Below are 17,423 nucleotides of genomic sequence, written 5' to 3' on the forward strand. Positions count from 1 at the left end.
CGACGGGGGCGTCACGTGGGATGAGTAAGCAGCCGCCGTAAGGGGAAAGCCGCGTTTCAGCTGGGATGCTGAGTCAGCGTATCTCTGGGCTGCAGGCTGCATTCTGATATTCTTGATATCGCGCCGGATGGCAGCAATCAGACGAGGAGCCAGGACCGTCTGGGCGGGAGATGTATTGCTTTGGCCATCCACTATGGAATTTTGTACAAAGATTGCAGCCGGATCCACGGATGATATCAGGCAGCACATGATGGCTTTTCCCATACAGTGAATGGGCTCTATCTAGCCGTGAAATGCAAAGCCCTATCGCGGCGTGTGAATCTGAGCTTCCTGAAATGCTCTCTCTCTATACATTGCTTGATTTAGTTGCTTTGGCGGCTATAACAAACAGAGCTGATGCACAAAACATGCGTGTGCTCCGGGCCCTTCGACGACTAAGCATGCCAACGATGCGATAACTTGGGCTCACCTCCCACCTTCTCTTCTCTTTCTTCACTTCATGTTACTGCAAGCAGGTTCAGCACATCCATTGTCTGCCTGTTCTTTCTCTTCATCATTCTGTGCAGTCCGTTTGCAACTCAGCGCCCTCTCCAGCTTGACATCTTCAACTTGTTTTCAATCCTCGCCATGGCTCATGACCTTGAGGCTGAAGCCCAGCGTCTTTTGCGGGTATTTGCTCATTTGGGGCCCGAGGATCTACCACAGATAGCCTTTGGCCCATCGGCGAAGGAGGCGTTCGACACGCATGTGTTCATGACTGCCATTTTTAGGCGGGCCATTTGCGCTACTGCAGTCGCCGACGAGCTTTTGTTGAAGATGCAAGCTGTGGGCTTCAGGAGGGACCCTTGGACAGCGGAAATCTTGATTCATCGAATTCAAAACAACCAAGAGCTCCAACGCGTGATTGTCGACTTTGCAAAACTTTGGCTCATGGACTTTATCCTGCCCTGTAAGCTTCCCCTATCTAGGCTCATTCAACCGGATGTTGCTCGCACACTAAGTTGGATTGGCAGTGATGGACAAGGGAACGCGGTCGTTCGAGTCTACTGACTCTCAAGGCTGCTATAAGCTGGATATCGACGTAAGCTGCATAGGGTCAGCAAGATTCTCTAGCAGAAAACTGACTTTTAGGTCTAGGTGACCACTCGAGAAATGGAACGCTGTGCCATTACCGGAATCTATAGCAGCCAGGCGTTCACCCCTAGTACCAAAGACGAATATGGCAAGCTGATGTGTATGCGAATTATTCCTGAAAACGTCCGCCACAACGAACAGGCTCAACAACTTATTCGCATCTTCACCGGCGGCCTCATCAACACGGTTCGCGAGAAGATCAACACTGCCGAAAATGCCATCCTCATGTCTGAAACCATCACAGAAACTTTTCGGAACTTCCAGTGGTCCCTGAAGCCAGCGCCAAGAAACAATCGAGAGACTATCAGGTCCAACCTCGTCGTGGAACGCCTCGCTCCTTTCCAAGTTCCAAAGATTGCAGCCCTCCGGCCAGACAGCCCAGTAATCCTCGGGGATAACGTTGCCAGTATGACCGTTATTTGCCCTTCGCAGGACCTTTGTCGTTTGCACCTTGCTGCAGCGCAAATTGTCGATGATTGCCGCCTTTTCTCAGCCATCGAGAGATACTTCAACTAAATCGGGTAGCTCACAGGTAAAATGCGGCCATTTGCTCCCTCCGTTTTAGGAATTCGTTAGGTGGCTGTCCGTTGAGCTCTTCAAGGCGCATGGTAAATGTTTTTCCAGCAACGCAAATCTGTTTTCAGTATATGCTTAATTGATGGTCAGAGACGTCCTTTGTAGCATGGTTACCAAGGAGCCATATTAGCAGTTTCTCAATCCTGAAACAAGGTTCAAAAGGGCGTGTATGCACACTTAAATAGGTGATAGCGAAATTGATATTCATTATTGCTGGAAGTAAGCTTGAGCAGACTTGAAAAAGGCTTTAACGTCAGAGCATACGCGCATCCACGGGATTTCAGAAACCAAAGGTTGGATCAAGTCACCACCAGCCGTAGCGCCTCCATGTTCTTACAAAGCAATCAGTTTTCAAAACGCCGTTTTTCTGATGGAACTCCTTGTAGCAGTGTAACAGAAAAAAATCAGAGACTGGACAAACGTTTAAAAATAAAGGAAAAATGAGAACTTCCCATCAAACTCGTACAAGCAGGGGGGCGCCAGGTCACCTACATCTCCGTTGGTCGAAGGGTATTCCTCTTCGGAGGCGGTGGTGGCGGAGGTTTCTTCGCTCTAACAGACGACTGCGAGGAAGACACCCCATTGCCATTATACAAGGCCATGCTCACAGGCCGAGTAAGGGGGTGCCCAGTCGACGCCGAGATTGAACCAGATACATAGCGCTCCGGACTCACTCTGCCGTACGGCGATGACGCGCCGTCGTCGACGGATCCCGGGTGGCCATCGTAGTTTCTGCTGTTGGCTGCGCGAAGAGGGGAGCGGGTGCTGCTGATCGAGGCGCTGTCGCTCACGACGCGGGATGAATTGGGGGGAGATACACGGCCGCGGAGTTGGAGGGGTCCTTCGAAGGTGGAGGTGCGACTGAAAGATGGCCTTTGGGACGAGGATTCAAGGCAGGAGGAAGTGGTGCGGGTAGGCCTAATGGTTGGGCGAGGTTCCAGGGGCTCATCGGCAACTGGTTCGAACCGGTCATGGAAGGAATGTGCAGTTGTGGTTCGGGATACGGTTGATCGTCGAACGGGTTGATGGCTGGTTAATGGGTTAGCTGTTTGCAGAGAGAAAATAGAGGGATGTTCCGGCTTACCCAACCGGCCACTCGTCTCTCAACTGTAGGAGAACGTCTCGACACTGGTCATGGTAATTCAGTTGAGCGTCGAAGAATGCTCGAATATCCGAAATATTATCTGCTTCTGTCTCCCTGATATCCTGCATGCGTCGATATACGTCCTCATTAGCTTCTTCGTATTTCACTTTCTGCAGGCGTAATTCCTCCTCCACGCGAAAATCTTCTCGTTTGGCCTTTTGCATTTTTGCTAGGGACGTATCATATGCTAGGCGGCGACTTTCGAGCTTCTTCCTAGCTGCCTACAAGGGGAAGCATCGTCAGAAAGGGCGCTTTTTGCAACACTCGGAGATTCGACCATACCTGATACTCTTTCATCTGTGCAAGCGACCTGTCCAGCGACTCCAGCCAGCTAGATGTCGCATCCACCACATACTGCTCTTGAATCCTGGCACAGCGCTCGTTTGTCCTGCCAAAACCTATCAATCGTCAGCGACAGGCGTCCTATCAAAAGATCAAGGGCAATCCTTCAAGTATACTCACTGATAAGACACTGCCCAAACTCCGAAGTGCTTTCAAAGTCCTGTCCATGATTCACCATTGTTCCGCCCAGATACCCGATAGGAAACAGTTTCCCGCCGTCCCCTTCGTTTCGTTTAGAGATTGCCCGAACATATGCAGTCATGGACCTATGAAGTCGCTCCAACCCTACATCCAGGTTAGAAATAGTCCTCAATCATCATCACACCGATCAAGCGGTGAGACGCCGGCATACCTTCTTGCCTCAAGGCCATCTCAGCCTCCATGGCTTTGAAATCATCGGACACATTTGTCTTCACCTCTCCGCCCATACGTTCCCCAGCCCACTGCTTGAAACGACCGAGCTTCTTGTTGACGTTCATTGTGCTGTCTTTCGAGATTGTATCTGCGAATCTATGGTCTGTGGTATAACGATGAAGCTTTTGAGGATGATGGCGGAAAGGATTGCTAGGCAACCAAGTCCCTCCGAACGATTGATGGTAGCTTTTATTCGATGATGTCAATAAAACACATCAAATGAATAGCAAAGGAGCCAGGGACAAGACTGCCTGAATAAAAGAATGAGGGTGTATCAAAGAAGTCGATAAATGCAATATTGTTCTTGTGTTCAGAGAGTCGGGAGATGAAGAGGCAACGGTGTGTAGGGTCTCATTCACATATTAATAACAAGGAAAAAGGGGAGTACAAGAAGACAACAACCGCCACTAGCAATCAAGGAACTCTCTGATCATTCCTGTAATGCGCATCTCTCTACCCGCCTTGATCAACATGGATGAAGAAGCGTCAAAAGGAAAACGCCCTGATGGCCCCCAGCGAACAACCAAAGCCAATCGCCCAGAGGGAAATGAAGGACACCAAAAAGGTCCCAGTGCACTCGAGTTTCTGGCCCCCGGCGCCAATCCTCACGTCCCCTGCCCAAGCACCCGCCAGAAGATCGGATTCGCAGGGTTAGGGCGGGGGAGTGGACTGTTGCACTGACGTTTGAGATGGCGGTTTGATTGCGGTCGCCTCAGAGTCTGGTTCTTCTCTTGTTCCATCCAGGGCGCAGATCGAGACCCCCTGTCTAGCACCGACACTGTCGCTGGCGACTGGTTGGCGGTGGAGCACTGGCCTGACCGGCGAAGATGAAACGGGCTCGCCCTGGCACGCGTCAAGGCTGGGGTTTGGCTCTTCACTGGATGGAGATGGCTTGTCTTGGATTTCTTTTCTTTTTCTACGAACTTGGCTCGACGGGTTCAGGCTGGGCCTGGACTCCATACCAGCTGGAGCGTCAAAATCAGATAAGTTGCAAAGTTGACAGAGATGTTTTGACTACCGCATCTACGGAGTACCAGTTAGGGCAACTGGCTAACTATCGGTCGTTTAGATTTGCCCCCTGCCACCTCCTAGTCGCTGTTCCTCAGGGATGACTTCGTGTCCCGGCACTTATTAGAAATCCATTCATATGGGCGCCTGGGAGGAGTTACAACTGGTCGATACGCACCGAGACTGTCAGAAAAGCACATTCTTGAAAACATCGTCCATCTTCTTCGAATCGCAGGAATGGGCTGCCCGGATTGACCTATAAAAGAAAATTAATGCTGCAGATTTTGGCTTCGGGTCTTTGGCTAGAAACAAACGGAGCGGAGTATAAAGAAGAAATAAGAGCCCGATGCCCACAATCGATGGCGATAGTCGATGCCTCGATTACTCAGAACTGCCATTCCTCACTGCATTCCACATTCGCTGCACCTCAGGTAACCCCCATTTTCTCATCCACTCAGACTTCACCACATCCTCAATTGTAGCCCGCGTGCTGGGCTCTAGAACCAACATTGATTTCATCATATCATGGAATGCCTTTTCCTCCTCTGGTGAGAAAATATCATACTTCTTGTCCTTCCTTGAACTGTATATTTCTGCAGGGAATCGCTGATTTCAATCTCTGGAAGTGCTGCTGTACCATTGGTGAAGCTCTTCCTTCACATTCTTGTTCCCAAGGTCATCAAACCATTTGCTTCTACTTTCCCATTTGTTCCACCACCGATCTGGAAGCTTACCAAGCATCTCAACATGCTCAATTGTGACTTCATCCAGTGTGGCAGGAAGGGCGAAAATGGTGGGTTAATCCAAAAAGCTCCCATATGGCACACGCAAGAGTCCATATATCCCCTGGGAAAGACAAAGGTTCATCTGCCCCAGCTTCAGCAAAAAAGGCTTCAGGTGGTGCCAGCAGAAGTGGTGTATGGGCAACAAACTGTTTTGTTACTTTGGGGCTGAAAGCCTCCCCAAAATCTGCGATTTGAATAGGGGAATCAGCAAGTGTGATCTCATCACTCCCAAGTCCAAGCCATACAGGTACAATAGCTTCAGGAGGAACCCCATCATCAAGAGGAGCCCCATCATGATGAATAATAAACTCTTTGGTTGGTTCTCCAGTCTTTGCATAAAGCTGCTCGCAGTTCATGCTCTGCATACCGGGCGGCAAGGATAAAAGGACATTTCCAAGGTGGAGATCTGTGTTCAATGTCAATTTCTTGAAGACCTGAAAGTCGGGGCCAAACGTACCGCCATGGACAATCCCTTGAGCATGAATGAATTGTAGTCCAAGTATTAGCTGGGAAGTAATCGCTCGAGCAGCTGGTAGGTGGAGAAGCCGGTGATAGGAGGCATCTTTAGCTTCATGAATACTTATTCTTGCAGTGTCTGTAACCAAACACAGATGGGTGCCATTTGGTCCTGAAAAGGTGAAAGAATCAAGAAGTGTTGGTACATTGACTTTACCAGGAAGTTGGGATTTAGCAGCATCCCTGAATTGTGAAAGATATTTCAACTCATTAGTTCGATCAACGGATTCTGCAGTAGAAATCTTGAGGGCAACAAGTTGACATTTTTCCCTATCTTCCGCTAGCCAAACAGTGGCAGATCGACCGAATCCAAGCTTATGAGCAATAACATATCGACCGTTGTGGAGCTCATCACCGATCATTGTAGGATGGTACCCGCCCCGAACATAAAGGTCCAAGCGTTCTACCTCCTCAACGTGCTCATATTTGGTTTTGCTCGGCTCCATTCGAATTCTGAAGGAGTGTGTCTGTCGACAACGCGTTCTCAGTACGATGGGCTTGACCATGCGAGTCCGTAAAAGCGCGTTGCAGGCTCGATTGACCATAACTAGAGCAAGACGAGGACGTGAGGAGGCCGTTCAATCGAGTTTTGTCTCTGCTCAAATGTCCACTTGAGCAAAAACACAAGCGGCTGAGGTCCAGTTCAACGACCAGGGACATTTCCGCTGGATGTTCTTCCTTGAGGCTCAATGCACGCTAAACCACTTCCATTGCTCTCAGCAGAACGACATCTGTCTCACTTTCAACAAGTATCCCTGAGCTCATTTTCTCCGTCAATAAGTCACTCAAATCTTGTACCTGAGCCTTATCTTTTCATCCAGAACACTAAGCATTACCTGATGCTTCCTGGTGGCTACTTGGAATGTCTGTTTACCCGTGGTCCCTCACAAGGCTTTATGCGTGAAATTCCGGTGAGCCGCATTCTTCAGGTGACTTATGGCGAGGAACACGGTGCCTGTCCAAAGTGAACATGCTTCAATCCCATATGCAACGAAGCATGTCAGTTGGTTAAACAGAGAAATATCGCCATGATGCTTATCCGCGCACACCATGGGATTATGATTCAATCACCCCTCAAGGAAGCGGGCGACAAGAGGCTTTTATGAGTTTGAAACAGATTTCTACATCGAGGATACTTCGTACAGCGTAAAGAATTGTGGTTTCATCATTTGCTTGAATACAATATGCCATTGGGTATCAGCTAAAAATAGACCTATGTACTCCACCTGCGCGATGCTCCTCAAGAGATCGACCCCAGTGGTCTAAACCCTCCACGGCAGTGATAATCCGGAATTTTCCATCCATTCAACATCCTCGAACATCAACGGTGAATCACACGAATCGAATAGCGGCGGAGAGTCGGTCGGTGACAACGACTGCTGCGACGACGGCACCGACGTAGGCCGCGTAGTTAGGGCGGGAGAGTCAAACAGTGGCGTACCCAGCGAGAAGTCAACCGTGTCGTTGACATAGTCTGGAAAACCGAGCGGGCCGCTCAGCTGCGGGTTGGTAGAAAACATGGATCCATCAATCACAGAACTTGGGTCAAGATGATGCTGATGATCGGTTGTAGGTACGCAAAACCCACCGTTGCCCACGCAGTCCACCTGCGGCCTCGTTGCTGCCGTCGTCGCAGCGAACATCATGTCGAATTCGTTCCAGTCGAATCTGATCGGCGGGGGATCATGCCCGGTTGACTGGGGTTGATAGGTCTGGTCCTAGACCCCGGTACCGGACCCCGGTATCGAGTTTGGGACCGGAGCTGGTGATTGTGTCTGAACTTGTGTCTGCGCGTTAATGTGCGCTTGCAGAGCCGTTGCTGAGGCATTCGTCGCAAGGGGCCCCAATGGAGGCCATCCGATAATGGTCCCGTCGGGTAGCTTCTTTTGGAACGTTTTCCCTTCCAATAGATCCCTCGCGTACTTCCCTGGCGTCACTCCAACCACTTTCTTAAATACCCGGTGGAAATGACTTGGTGTCAAGCCTGCTTCCGCCGCAAGATCCTGCAACGTCGGTCGTTGCTTCTCACCACCGGCTAGAGCGACAAGAGTCATGGTCTCGCACGCCTTTTGTGCCAGACGAACATGAGGATCCGTTGGCGCACGGAGGTCTTCGGGTTTGCACCGTTTGCAGGGTCGGTAGCCCGCCTTTTCCGCTTGGGCTGGAGTGTCGTAAAAGATAACGTTTGCCCGGCGGGCCAGCCGGGCCGGACACCGTGGACGACAGTATATCTTGGTGGTTCGCACACCGTACACGAAGCACGTGGCGGCCGCATCACGATTGACGATTGCGCGCCATCGGGCGGAAGGTGTGGCATATGCCATCTTGTTGTCAACTGCCTGAGTCATGGTGGAATAGAGGAAGGAAAAGACAGCGGAAAGTTCTGATATCGAAGGGATCGCGGAGCGGAAAGTAGATCGTTCGGGGGGGGCGGTGGTTGGGGGTGGGAGAGAAGGGAGGAGGGCCTTTTGCCTAACGCTTATGCTCCCCAAGTGGGTTGGTCTAGGTGGTCTATAGAGACGAGTATACAGGAGGAAGTACGTGGAAGGCGGTCTTTATGGACAAAGTTCCCTTGATATGTCCATCCGGAAGCAAGAAACAAGACGAGAGCTTTCTTCCTTTGCTTATGGTTGGGCTCACCACTCGATTGGGAGGAGATAGCGGAAGAAGTGTGTCTGTCTACTGCTTGATATTGGAATCTAGATAGAAAAAGAGAGGGCAGTCCTCATCGATGATTTAAGAAAGGCAGTCTGGTTCCTTTCTGAGGATGTGTCTTTATATCACACAAGATCACACAAGAGGAGAGAGAGCAAGTGCTGCGGAGGTAGATGTGTCGAAGATATATATGACTGGGTAGGGACAAGTTCCAAGAAAGAGGACAGAGCCAGAGGATGGATTCCAAGACTTCCGTGCGGATCGCTAGGTCTGGAAGAGGATAAGGGTGGTCAAGGGGGGTGTGGATGAGAAAACGAGAAGCCACAGATGGAAGATATAGGGCAGTCGGGGCGAGATATATAGGGACGCGAGAACCGTCTTGTGCCGGCGGACAGCGAGATCCCTTGAGTGATGAAATTGGCCAGCCTGCGGTGTCGCGGCGTCTTGATTGGCCAGTTTGGGAGCAAGACTCAAGGATTTGTGGCCGATTAGTCATGCACCCGCCCCTTGGATCGGCGCTAGTTCACTTTCGGCCTCGGTCACATGTCTCGCCCGCTGGTCAAAAGCGGAATGGCGTCGAATGGGCCTTGGCACGGCTAAATAAGGACTAGATGTGGCTGAGGACGCTGATGTCAGCCGCGGCCTGCCACTTGATTGGGTAGCGCCGCGACCGGCGGATGTTGGCCTCATCCCCTGCACGCCCAGAACCCACCACACTGTGCGCATTCCGCCGTACTTGGCGGCTTGGAAAGAGGGAGGGATTTCTTGGGTGCGTCGTGATGCCGTCACTTGGCGGCCGGTCAGTTCTAGGCGTGGCTCCTCTTCTCCAATAGGCGAGGCCCTCGCTTGGCAGAGGGCGGAACCTTATGCGAAGGCGGAGTTATGTCGGGGGATTGCCGGCGATGCGATGGCGTGTTGCGAGGTCCTGTGCCCGCTGGGCCGCTGGCACGGAGGTCTGGCCAGCTCAACGTCATAGTACTTCCTCGACTCCGTATTATCAATAATAATACCTGCTATGATGCACCTCGGCTGCCCACTAATAAAGTGACTGGTCTAAGAGAAGTCGATGAGAGGTGGAACAGCCATTATCCGGGGTCTTCAATCACATCTTATTTGCAGACACTATTTTAGTCTATAGAAGATCATGAAGTGGAGGATGGCAAGTTCATTGACAAGTCATAATTCCTAGTAATCCGGCCACATGATAGATATGCTCTTTCAGTGCACTATGGCAGCTAACCATCAAATACATGTATGCCTTTGGAAAAAAGAGTAAAAAAGCATTCCCGCGCATCCTATCATAATCGAACCGAATGAAATACGCCGTCCAATTAAGTTTACTCCTTTGTCTTTTGGGTACCGCGAAGCAAACCAGTTCTCCGGGCAGCGATGAGACCGGCTTTTTGACCTTGTGCGGCGTATCTGGAGATTGTGGAAGCTTTACCAATATGTTGATGGTTACCACCACCGTGAGGCTGGAGAAAAAATTAGCTATCAGCGACCGCTAATCTTGCGCACTGCCGTTGAGATAACTTACATGGTCGACAGGGTTCATGGCAACACCACGAGTCTTGGGCCATGAGTTGCGCTTAACAGCATACTTGTGCTTAGCACGGGAAGCCTCTGTAGAGAATGTTAACGAAATCTGTCCCAAACAAATGGTATAGCGATGATAACCACATACTCAACAATGGCTTGTCTGTACGTCCACCACCGGCAACGATACCAACCATTCCTCGGGAACGGCTCTTCACGACCTTCTTAGCACCAGAGGGGAGCTTGATACGGGTCTTGCCCTCCTCAGGATTGTGGCCAATGACCGTGACATAGTTTCCAGACGTTCGGCCGAGCGCGCCTCTGTCTCCAACCTTCTCTTCAACGTTGGTGACAACGGTACCTTCGGGAACAGAGCCCAAAGGAAGGATGTTTCCGACAGTCAAGGTGGCGTTCTTTCCGGCGTAGATAAACTGGCCAGTGTACATGCCCTCGTTGGCAATGAACGTCTCGGTGATATCCTTGAACTTGTATGGGTGACGGAAAGAAACTTGGGCGAGAGGAGCACCTCGGCCAGGGTCGTGAATGATCTTCTTCACCACTCCGCGAATATATCCGTGTCGCTCGGCATAGTCGAGGGTTCTGAACTGAGCTGGTGCCTTGTTGAGACGGGTATGGGCCGCTGTTTTAAAAGAAGAAACCAGTCAATTGACGAACTCGTCCAAACTTCTCCCCGGTCCACGGCCTCAGTCTTGAGATTTTGAGGTTGGGTTAGCACATACTGAAGATGGATCCACGACCCTTTCTCTGATTGCGGATGACGCGACCCATGGCGTCTGACTGTAGGGCACAAGACGGTTAGTACAGCGCCGGTAAATTCGTGGAGAGTGTCGTCGAGAGAACGCTCGTACCTCTTCGCAAAACTGTCGGTTGGTCGGTGAAGTTGCGAATTCGCACTCAAAATGCAAACCAAAATTGTGTGGATTTTGTGTGTTTGGGGCAGCGTCGCTAACCTAACCGAGTCTGGACTAGCGCGCTTGCCACATCCTCACTCCAAAAGAAGTTCGAATCCATCGCGCTCCCAACGCCAGATGCAACCAGCTCCGACGCTTCATCGCGGGCTGGGTTTCGCTGGAAGAGAGAATGGCGCCGTGTCGGTGCTGGTGGTAAGGCACAGTTTCCTGATATCTGCTGCTTCCAATGCATGCTTACAAGCGATTGAGGCTCACTTTACGTCCCTTGGGATTCTGCATCTTGACATAGTTAAGCCTACTCAGAGCGTTGAGAATCGTGATTTCATTTTGCTGGAGATACCAGTATCTGTTGCAGAGCGTGGCCACTTGTGTGCAGTCAAAAGGCCTTCAGCCCTGTCTAGCATGACAGGGTCTGTGTTCGACCATATCTCTGCTGATCATCATGCCAAACCTGGCTAAATGATGATTGTCTTCCTGCTTCATCGCAAGTCGGCGCTGTACCAAACATTATATTTTAATATTCATTTTTGACCGCCAGAGCCTTCTTTGAAGGCCATTCTTTCTATTACACCCTCCATTCTGGGCTTTTCATTGCCCTTTCGGTTTTTACTGACTGAATATTGGCGGTGCCAGGCTCATGATTCCGCAAAGTTTTGGTATTTGTTGGGGCACTATTTGTCCGTTCAATGGACAGATATGTGAAGGGATTCCCAATATCCAACCACAATGTTTGTGGCCACTTGACACATATTTCGACCCTGGTGAATTTCAATGAAGTACTCGTTTGTCAATTTCCTTATTGGCGAACCTACACCGCAAAGGCTACGGCTAGCTTCATGTGAACCAATGGTTCATAGTCCGGCCCTCACGCTTGCCTTAGCAGTACGTTTACGCCCCATGGATGCACCATACGAGATAGCAGGATGAGCGTTGGTGGGTGTTCCAGAACGACCCGGCCTCGCCGTCCATCGTCATCATCGCCGATGTCCGCGGACGAAGGATATCCCGGTTCTTCTGCGTTGGGATTCGCAGTTCTCTGTATATCCGGCTTTCGCAGAGCGGATAGTCGTGTGAAAGAAAGAAAGAACAAAGAGCGAGGATATTCAAGCCATTTGCGACGTGTCGACGTGGCGCCTTTCGCCAGGACCCCTCTCAAAATCGGGGATTGCCAAATTGACGGGCTTTTACGGGTACTGTTTAGGAATCAAGTGAATTCCTACATTTAGATAGCTTTAGCTGATACTGTGGCTTAATCCCAATTGATCTACCTGTTGAAATGGCGGCTTTTAAACGAGCGAGGCGCGCTCCACCCGCGCTTGCAATCGTAGGTTTCCCCAGTCACTCGAGAATCTTGTGTCGTTCGCAGACTTCGCCCAAACATCTTCCTCCAACCTTCAACCCTCAACCACCCAACACCGGCAACAACACCATGTCTCATTCGGACTCGGACACGTCTTCGTTGTCTTCCGCTGTGTCGATTGAAGACGAGGCTATGGCTGCATCTATAAATCGCGCGGTCGGGATAAAAAAATATTTCAAACGTGAGAAGCAAACCGAGTCGCCGCCTCCGAAGCGTGCACCATCACCACCGCACGAATACGTGCTTGCCGACAATCCAAACATTGCAGTCAGTGATTTTTTCTCAATAATTTACAGTTCTCCGGCTATTTTCTTTCTTGAGACGCGTCGAGCGTGCTGAACGCGCAGCTAACACTTGACTTCCGAATAGTTCATCGTAATGTTCCGGTCTAGATTTAGCGACATCTTCCCTAAATCAGTTCCCAACTACGGCCCACAAGATATTGAGAAAGGTGTCACGGATGCTGTCCCTGGCGACCACATAGAACGGCTGTTATGCGCCTTAATTGGCCTCGTTCTTAACCGGAAGAAAGACGTTGAGTCCGTTTGCCTCCATTCCCAACCTCGCCTTAAGCTGGCGGATACTCACCCCTCCTCGATATATATCTGGTGATATTGAACGTTCGGACTGACTTTATGTGGTATCTACGCGTAGGAGGGGCCATTTCCAACGGGCCCTCGAGGAAGCCGTCCAGACGCATTACAATCAATGGCCACGAGCATGGGAAGGCAAAAACCCACTCCATGGTGGACGTACATTTGCGACTATGTCCCCAGAAGATCGGGTAAGGATTTCCCGTTCGTACCTGCAATGCGGCCATTAATTACCTCTATAGCTGTCGTTCCTCAAAACGTTGATTCTTTGGGCCCTCTCCTCGTCTGAAGCTATTCAAGCGAAGCTCAAAGAAAGCTATAAACAAACAAGGCAAGACGGAGACCGCAATCAACCTCTATCTGTTCAACCGTGGGGAAGCGATAGTTACAAACGGCGTTACTGGCTTATCGAAGGCCGCGATGACACACATTTCAGAGTTTATCGGGAGAGCAACCCTGCCCTCAAAACCAACACATGGTGGAGCGTCGCAGGCTCAATTGATGAGCTAAAGGCTGTTGCCGAATCCCTTGGTGCTGAGAAGTCGCGTGCGGCGAAGGAGCTGAGCGACAGGATGCGCAATAGCATACCCCGTTTCGAGGCATCCGAAGAGGTAAATTTTTACACAATCCAGCTTTTGACTACATCAGAAACTGATGGTCGGTAGAAACGGAAACGCCGCGATTATCGATTAGCCCGAAAAGCAGCATTTGCGCGCCCTGAACCTGGATTCTCCCTATATGAAGGTCGCACCCGTGGAAAACGGATTAAGTATACGTTTTCTGATGAAGAAGATTTATCAGACGAATATGCTTCTAGAAGATCTACGCGGCAACAAACTCGCGGTTCAACTCCTGGAGAGCCGTCCGGCCCAACTTACACTGCTAGCGGCCGTCAAGTTAAGGCTCGGGTTGGAGGTATATACGGGGAGACAATAACCACACGGCAACGCAAAGACACAGCCCAGGATCATGGCCTTATGAATGGCAGAGCACAGCGAAGTACGAGGTCGAATGGATTGACACGTGATACCAACATTGACAGCTATAATTCTGTGGATGCAATGGATGAAGATGACGAGCCAGAAGCAGTTTCAAGCGGACAGGAATGGGAAGGCGGGGATGAACATTCCGCCGAGGAAGACGAGGATATGAGTGACGTTGGATCCTTAGATGAAGATGATACAGTTCGACCAAGTCTGGTTGTCCAATTGAGATATGGTCAAGGAAAAGACGGCGAGACGCTTCAGGACAGTCCTAACCCAACAAGTTCTACAGATGGCACAGCACCTGAAGCGCAATCTGCATCTGCCCACGTCACGGCGTCGTCAAGCCGTCCGACTGTGCGACTTGGGGACCACACTTCATCAGGTCATGATTCCCCTGCGAAGAGTGTAGCGCCGCTGCTCCCAGCGCAACCCGTTGAATTGCCTCCCAATCAACCAACCGCCGCTGAAAATCAAACCCCCCAAGCTTCTCAAAATGGCACTCGGCAGGGATATCACCACAGTGGTCCAGAGAAGTGAAAAGCTCGTTACCTTGCAGCATTTCGTGGATTTCAAACCCCGTTTTATCTCCTGGAAAATGAGCAGTGGCGCATATTAATCGAGACAATCTTACGCAGACGGCTGCAATCTCAAAGCCGATGTGAGTATATTGAGTGAATTTAGCATAATATATCGGGGATGTATGGAATAAAGGTTTTCGCGAATTACGCATATATGTACAGTATATGGTCGTTCAAAATCACTTGAAGCGCTCAGTCAATGCGCCAATATCAATTCAATGCCCTACCTAGAGCATATGTCAAACCCCCAAATACACCTTGATAGCGGAATTATGCTTGCGCGACATTGGACTAGAAGGGCGTGAAAGTCCATCCAGTGTTCTGTACGCATCTATTGACCAGAAAGGTTCGAATCTAGTCCGGTTAACATTACAGCAGCACTCTTTCAACGGAATTTCCGGTTAGCACTCAAGTCCGCTTGTGGGCCCAACGTAGTCTTGCGCCAAATTGTTGATTGAATCCTGCAGGCATCATGACCGTGCATGCTAACTTTGCGCCGCTCGCTGCTGACCAGCAGTGCCCTCGTAGGCCCGGAAAGGACGCGCGTCTGGATTTGCATCATGTCCCATGTATTTCGGGGTGAGAATGTCCAGAAGCCGTGGGTCACAATAAGAGTAACCTGCAGAAGAAGAAAAGGATTTTGGCCGGAATCATAGCCTAGACATATCCCAGCCGTTCAGCTTCCACCACCATCGTCTAATCATGAATCCAGCCGTCCTGCCGCGAGATTGTGTTCCGCGGTGCCAAAATTTCCAACCGCAAAGAGCGAGCGTCCATAGGGTGCCTTGCATTAGAGGTAAGAGGACCTGAATAAAGAAACTCCGGCATTAGCAATCACTTGTATTTAAGGGAAGCGTCGGTTTGGGCCAAAGAGCTCGTATAACAGGCAGCGAAAAGTCGTACCTGGTCTCGAATAGTGATCCATGCAACCCGGCCCCAGGTCTCTGCTCCGCTTATACTTGCGAGGTAACTCTGCTCAAATCGCAAATCTGGCAAGGGGGGCAAGGCTGTCCGATGTTGGTGGGATTTGACCATCCGGCTAGAATCGACGATTCCCGTTGACAGGCTCCCTGCATCAGACGGGACGCGCTCCAATGGACTCTCAAATGGACCGCGAGTGAAGGGCGAATTGACGTCGTGGTAGGAGGGCGGCGACGACGGCTGAATGGACTCAGCAGCTTGCCGCATGCGTTCGGACATTTTGGCTGGATGTGTTTGCAGCAATGATGATGAGAAAGTACTGAGAAGCTGCTCGGAGCAAGGTGGAAGCGGCTGGACGGGGGTCTTGGATGCAACCAAAAGGATTCCTCCCCCACCAAAACAACCTCTCTCGTCAAACCCCCTCCTTGCACTCACGAACCCAGCAGAACAACCAATTGATCCTGACAAAATGGCTGCTTCAGAAGGATATCCTCTTCTCTGTCTAGAGAACCCCCTCCTGGGTAAGTACCTTGATCTCCGAAGAAATTTGCAATTACTAACCCCATCGCGCAGACATCCAGGGCATTGGGTAATGCATCGCTCGGCGAATTCCCTTCAGCGGTTTATTGCTAATACGCTCCTAACGCAGAAATGAGGCAATGCTAGAGAAGTATGGCGTCAAAGCCAACGATGCAATTCTTGCTGAGGAGAAGCATATGGGTCTCTATGAGGATCTCTTGCAAAACTGCAATGCAAAGCTAATTGCCGGCGGTGCTGCGCAAAACACCGCCCGTGGTGCTCAGGTACGTAAACTGTTTGGGTTTCTGCTGAGAGTGGCGGGATACACGCTTTCTAACTGCGAATCTAGTATATTCTCCCTGAAAACTCAGTGGTCTACATTGGATGTGTAGGAAAAGATAAATATGCAGACACTCTCAGAGAAGCTGGAGACAAGGCTGGGATTCGGACAGAATATAGGATAGATGATGTGCAACCGACGGGTCGTTGCGGTGTCATTATCACTGGCCACAATCGTTCTCTTGTTACTCACTTGGCCGCCGCCAACGAGTACAAATTAGACCATCTCAAGCAACCTGAGATCTGGTCTTTAGTCGAAAAGGCCAAGTTCTACTTCGTTGGTGGATTCCACCTGACAGTCTGTGTGCCAGCTATAATGGCCCTTGCTGAAGAGGCGGCTGAGAAGAATAAGGTATGTTTATTTTGGAGGCCTCGTCCGAAGGTAACACACTTTTGCTAACATCAGATGATCACAGACTTTTATGCTTTCCCTGTCTGCGCCATTCATTCCCGCCTTTTTTAAAGATCCTCTTGACCAAGTTCTTCCCTATACTGATTACGTTGTTGGAAACGAATCAGAGGCGCTCGCCTTTTCTGAATCTCACGGATGGGGTATTACTGACCTTGGTGAAATTGCTAAGAAGATGGCCAATCTTCCCAAGAAGAATGCTCAGCGCCCTAGAATTATTATTATCACTCACGGCACAGAGCCAACTATCTCCGCTGTTGCCGATGGGAACGGCGGTGCGGAACTGAAGACGACTCCTATTAGGAAGATCCCACAAGATGAGATCTATGATACTAACGGTGCTGGGTAAGTCTTAATCTATAGAAGTATTCCATATTTTAGGCTAATCAACGCTGCCAGTGACGCTTTCGCCGGTGGGTTCTGTGCCGGAGTGGTTCAAGGGAAGAGTCTTGACCAATGCATTGATATGGGCCATTGGTTGGCGAACTTGAGCATTAGGGAATTGGGCCCACAGTAAGCTTCCCTCGTTTAACAGAATTTCGCTCCCTTCCATCTTGCGTGACTGACATAATGAACCTCTACTGCTAGATATCCTTTCCCTAAGAAGACTTATACTGCGTAAACCCACCAACCGAGTTGTAAAAGGTTTCAACCAATCCTGTGATCCAACTACTCC

At 50.3% G+C, this 17,423-nt stretch overlaps 7 protein-coding genes across 7 annotated transcripts; 3 read left to right on the forward strand and 4 right to left on the reverse strand.

Moving 5' to 3' along the window:
- Window positions 1–627: 627 nt before the first annotated feature.
- UREG_04334 (uncharacterized protein) lies at window positions 628–1,650 on the forward strand (the record flags this gene model as incomplete). Its single annotated transcript, XM_002544771.1, has 3 exons — window positions 628–949; window positions 1,059–1,081; window positions 1,138–1,650. 3 exons carry the CDS (start codon window positions 628–630, stop codon window positions 1,648–1,650), a joined length of 858 nt encoding a protein of 285 aa, XP_002544817.1.
- Window positions 1,651–2,198: 548 nt separating this feature from the next.
- Window positions 2,199–3,675, reverse strand: UREG_04335 (uncharacterized protein; the record flags this gene model as incomplete). Its single annotated transcript, XM_002544772.1, has 5 exons — window positions 2,199–2,739; window positions 2,795–3,075; window positions 3,137–3,252; window positions 3,317–3,481; window positions 3,549–3,675. 5 exons carry the CDS (start codon window positions 3,673–3,675, stop codon window positions 2,199–2,201), a joined length of 1,230 nt encoding a protein of 409 aa, XP_002544818.1.
- A 1,706-nt stretch (window positions 3,676–5,381) lies between these two features.
- On the reverse strand, window positions 5,382–6,281 carry UREG_04336 (uncharacterized protein; the record flags this gene model as incomplete). Its single annotated transcript, XM_002544773.1, has 1 exon — window positions 5,382–6,281. The coding sequence occupies one exon, from the start codon at window positions 6,279–6,281 to the stop codon at window positions 5,382–5,384; it is 900 nt and encodes a 299-aa protein (XP_002544819.1).
- Window positions 6,282–7,181: 900 nt separating this feature from the next.
- Window positions 7,182–8,267, reverse strand: UREG_04337 (uncharacterized protein; the record flags this gene model as incomplete). The annotated part of the gene is made up of 2 exons (XM_002544774.1): window positions 7,182–7,616; window positions 7,644–8,267. 2 exons carry the CDS (start codon window positions 8,265–8,267, stop codon window positions 7,182–7,184), a joined length of 1,059 nt encoding a protein of 352 aa, XP_002544820.1.
- Window positions 8,268–9,911: 1,644 nt separating this feature from the next.
- Window positions 9,912–10,899, reverse strand: UREG_04338 (60S ribosomal protein L2; the record flags this gene model as incomplete). The annotated part of the gene is made up of 4 exons (XM_002544775.1): window positions 9,912–10,049; window positions 10,112–10,197; window positions 10,259–10,750; window positions 10,851–10,899. 4 exons carry the CDS (start codon window positions 10,897–10,899, stop codon window positions 9,912–9,914), a joined length of 765 nt encoding a protein of 254 aa, XP_002544821.1.
- A 1,572-nt stretch (window positions 10,900–12,471) lies between these two features.
- UREG_04339 (uncharacterized protein) lies at window positions 12,472–14,518 on the forward strand (the record flags this gene model as incomplete). The annotated part of the gene is made up of 5 exons (XM_002544776.1): window positions 12,472–12,669; window positions 12,772–13,010; window positions 13,057–13,186; window positions 13,238–13,606; window positions 13,661–14,518. 5 exons carry the CDS (start codon window positions 12,472–12,474, stop codon window positions 14,516–14,518), a joined length of 1,794 nt encoding a protein of 597 aa, XP_002544822.1.
- A 1,431-nt stretch (window positions 14,519–15,949) lies between these two features.
- UREG_04340 (uncharacterized protein) lies at window positions 15,950–17,369 on the forward strand (the record flags this gene model as incomplete). Its single annotated transcript, XM_002544777.1, has 6 exons — window positions 15,950–16,001; window positions 16,147–16,283; window positions 16,349–16,690; window positions 16,755–17,092; window positions 17,129–17,260; window positions 17,336–17,369. The coding sequence occupies 6 exons, from the start codon at window positions 15,950–15,952 to the stop codon at window positions 17,367–17,369; spliced, it is 1,035 nt and encodes a 344-aa protein (XP_002544823.1).
- Between the last annotated feature and the right edge of the window lie 54 nt (window positions 17,370–17,423).

This window comes from Uncinocarpus reesii, genomic scaffold (assembly GCF_000003515.1).
Source record: "Uncinocarpus reesii 1704 scaffold_2 genomic scaffold, whole genome shotgun sequence".
NCBI lineage: Eukaryota > Fungi > Ascomycota > Eurotiomycetes > Onygenales > Onygenaceae > Uncinocarpus > Uncinocarpus reesii.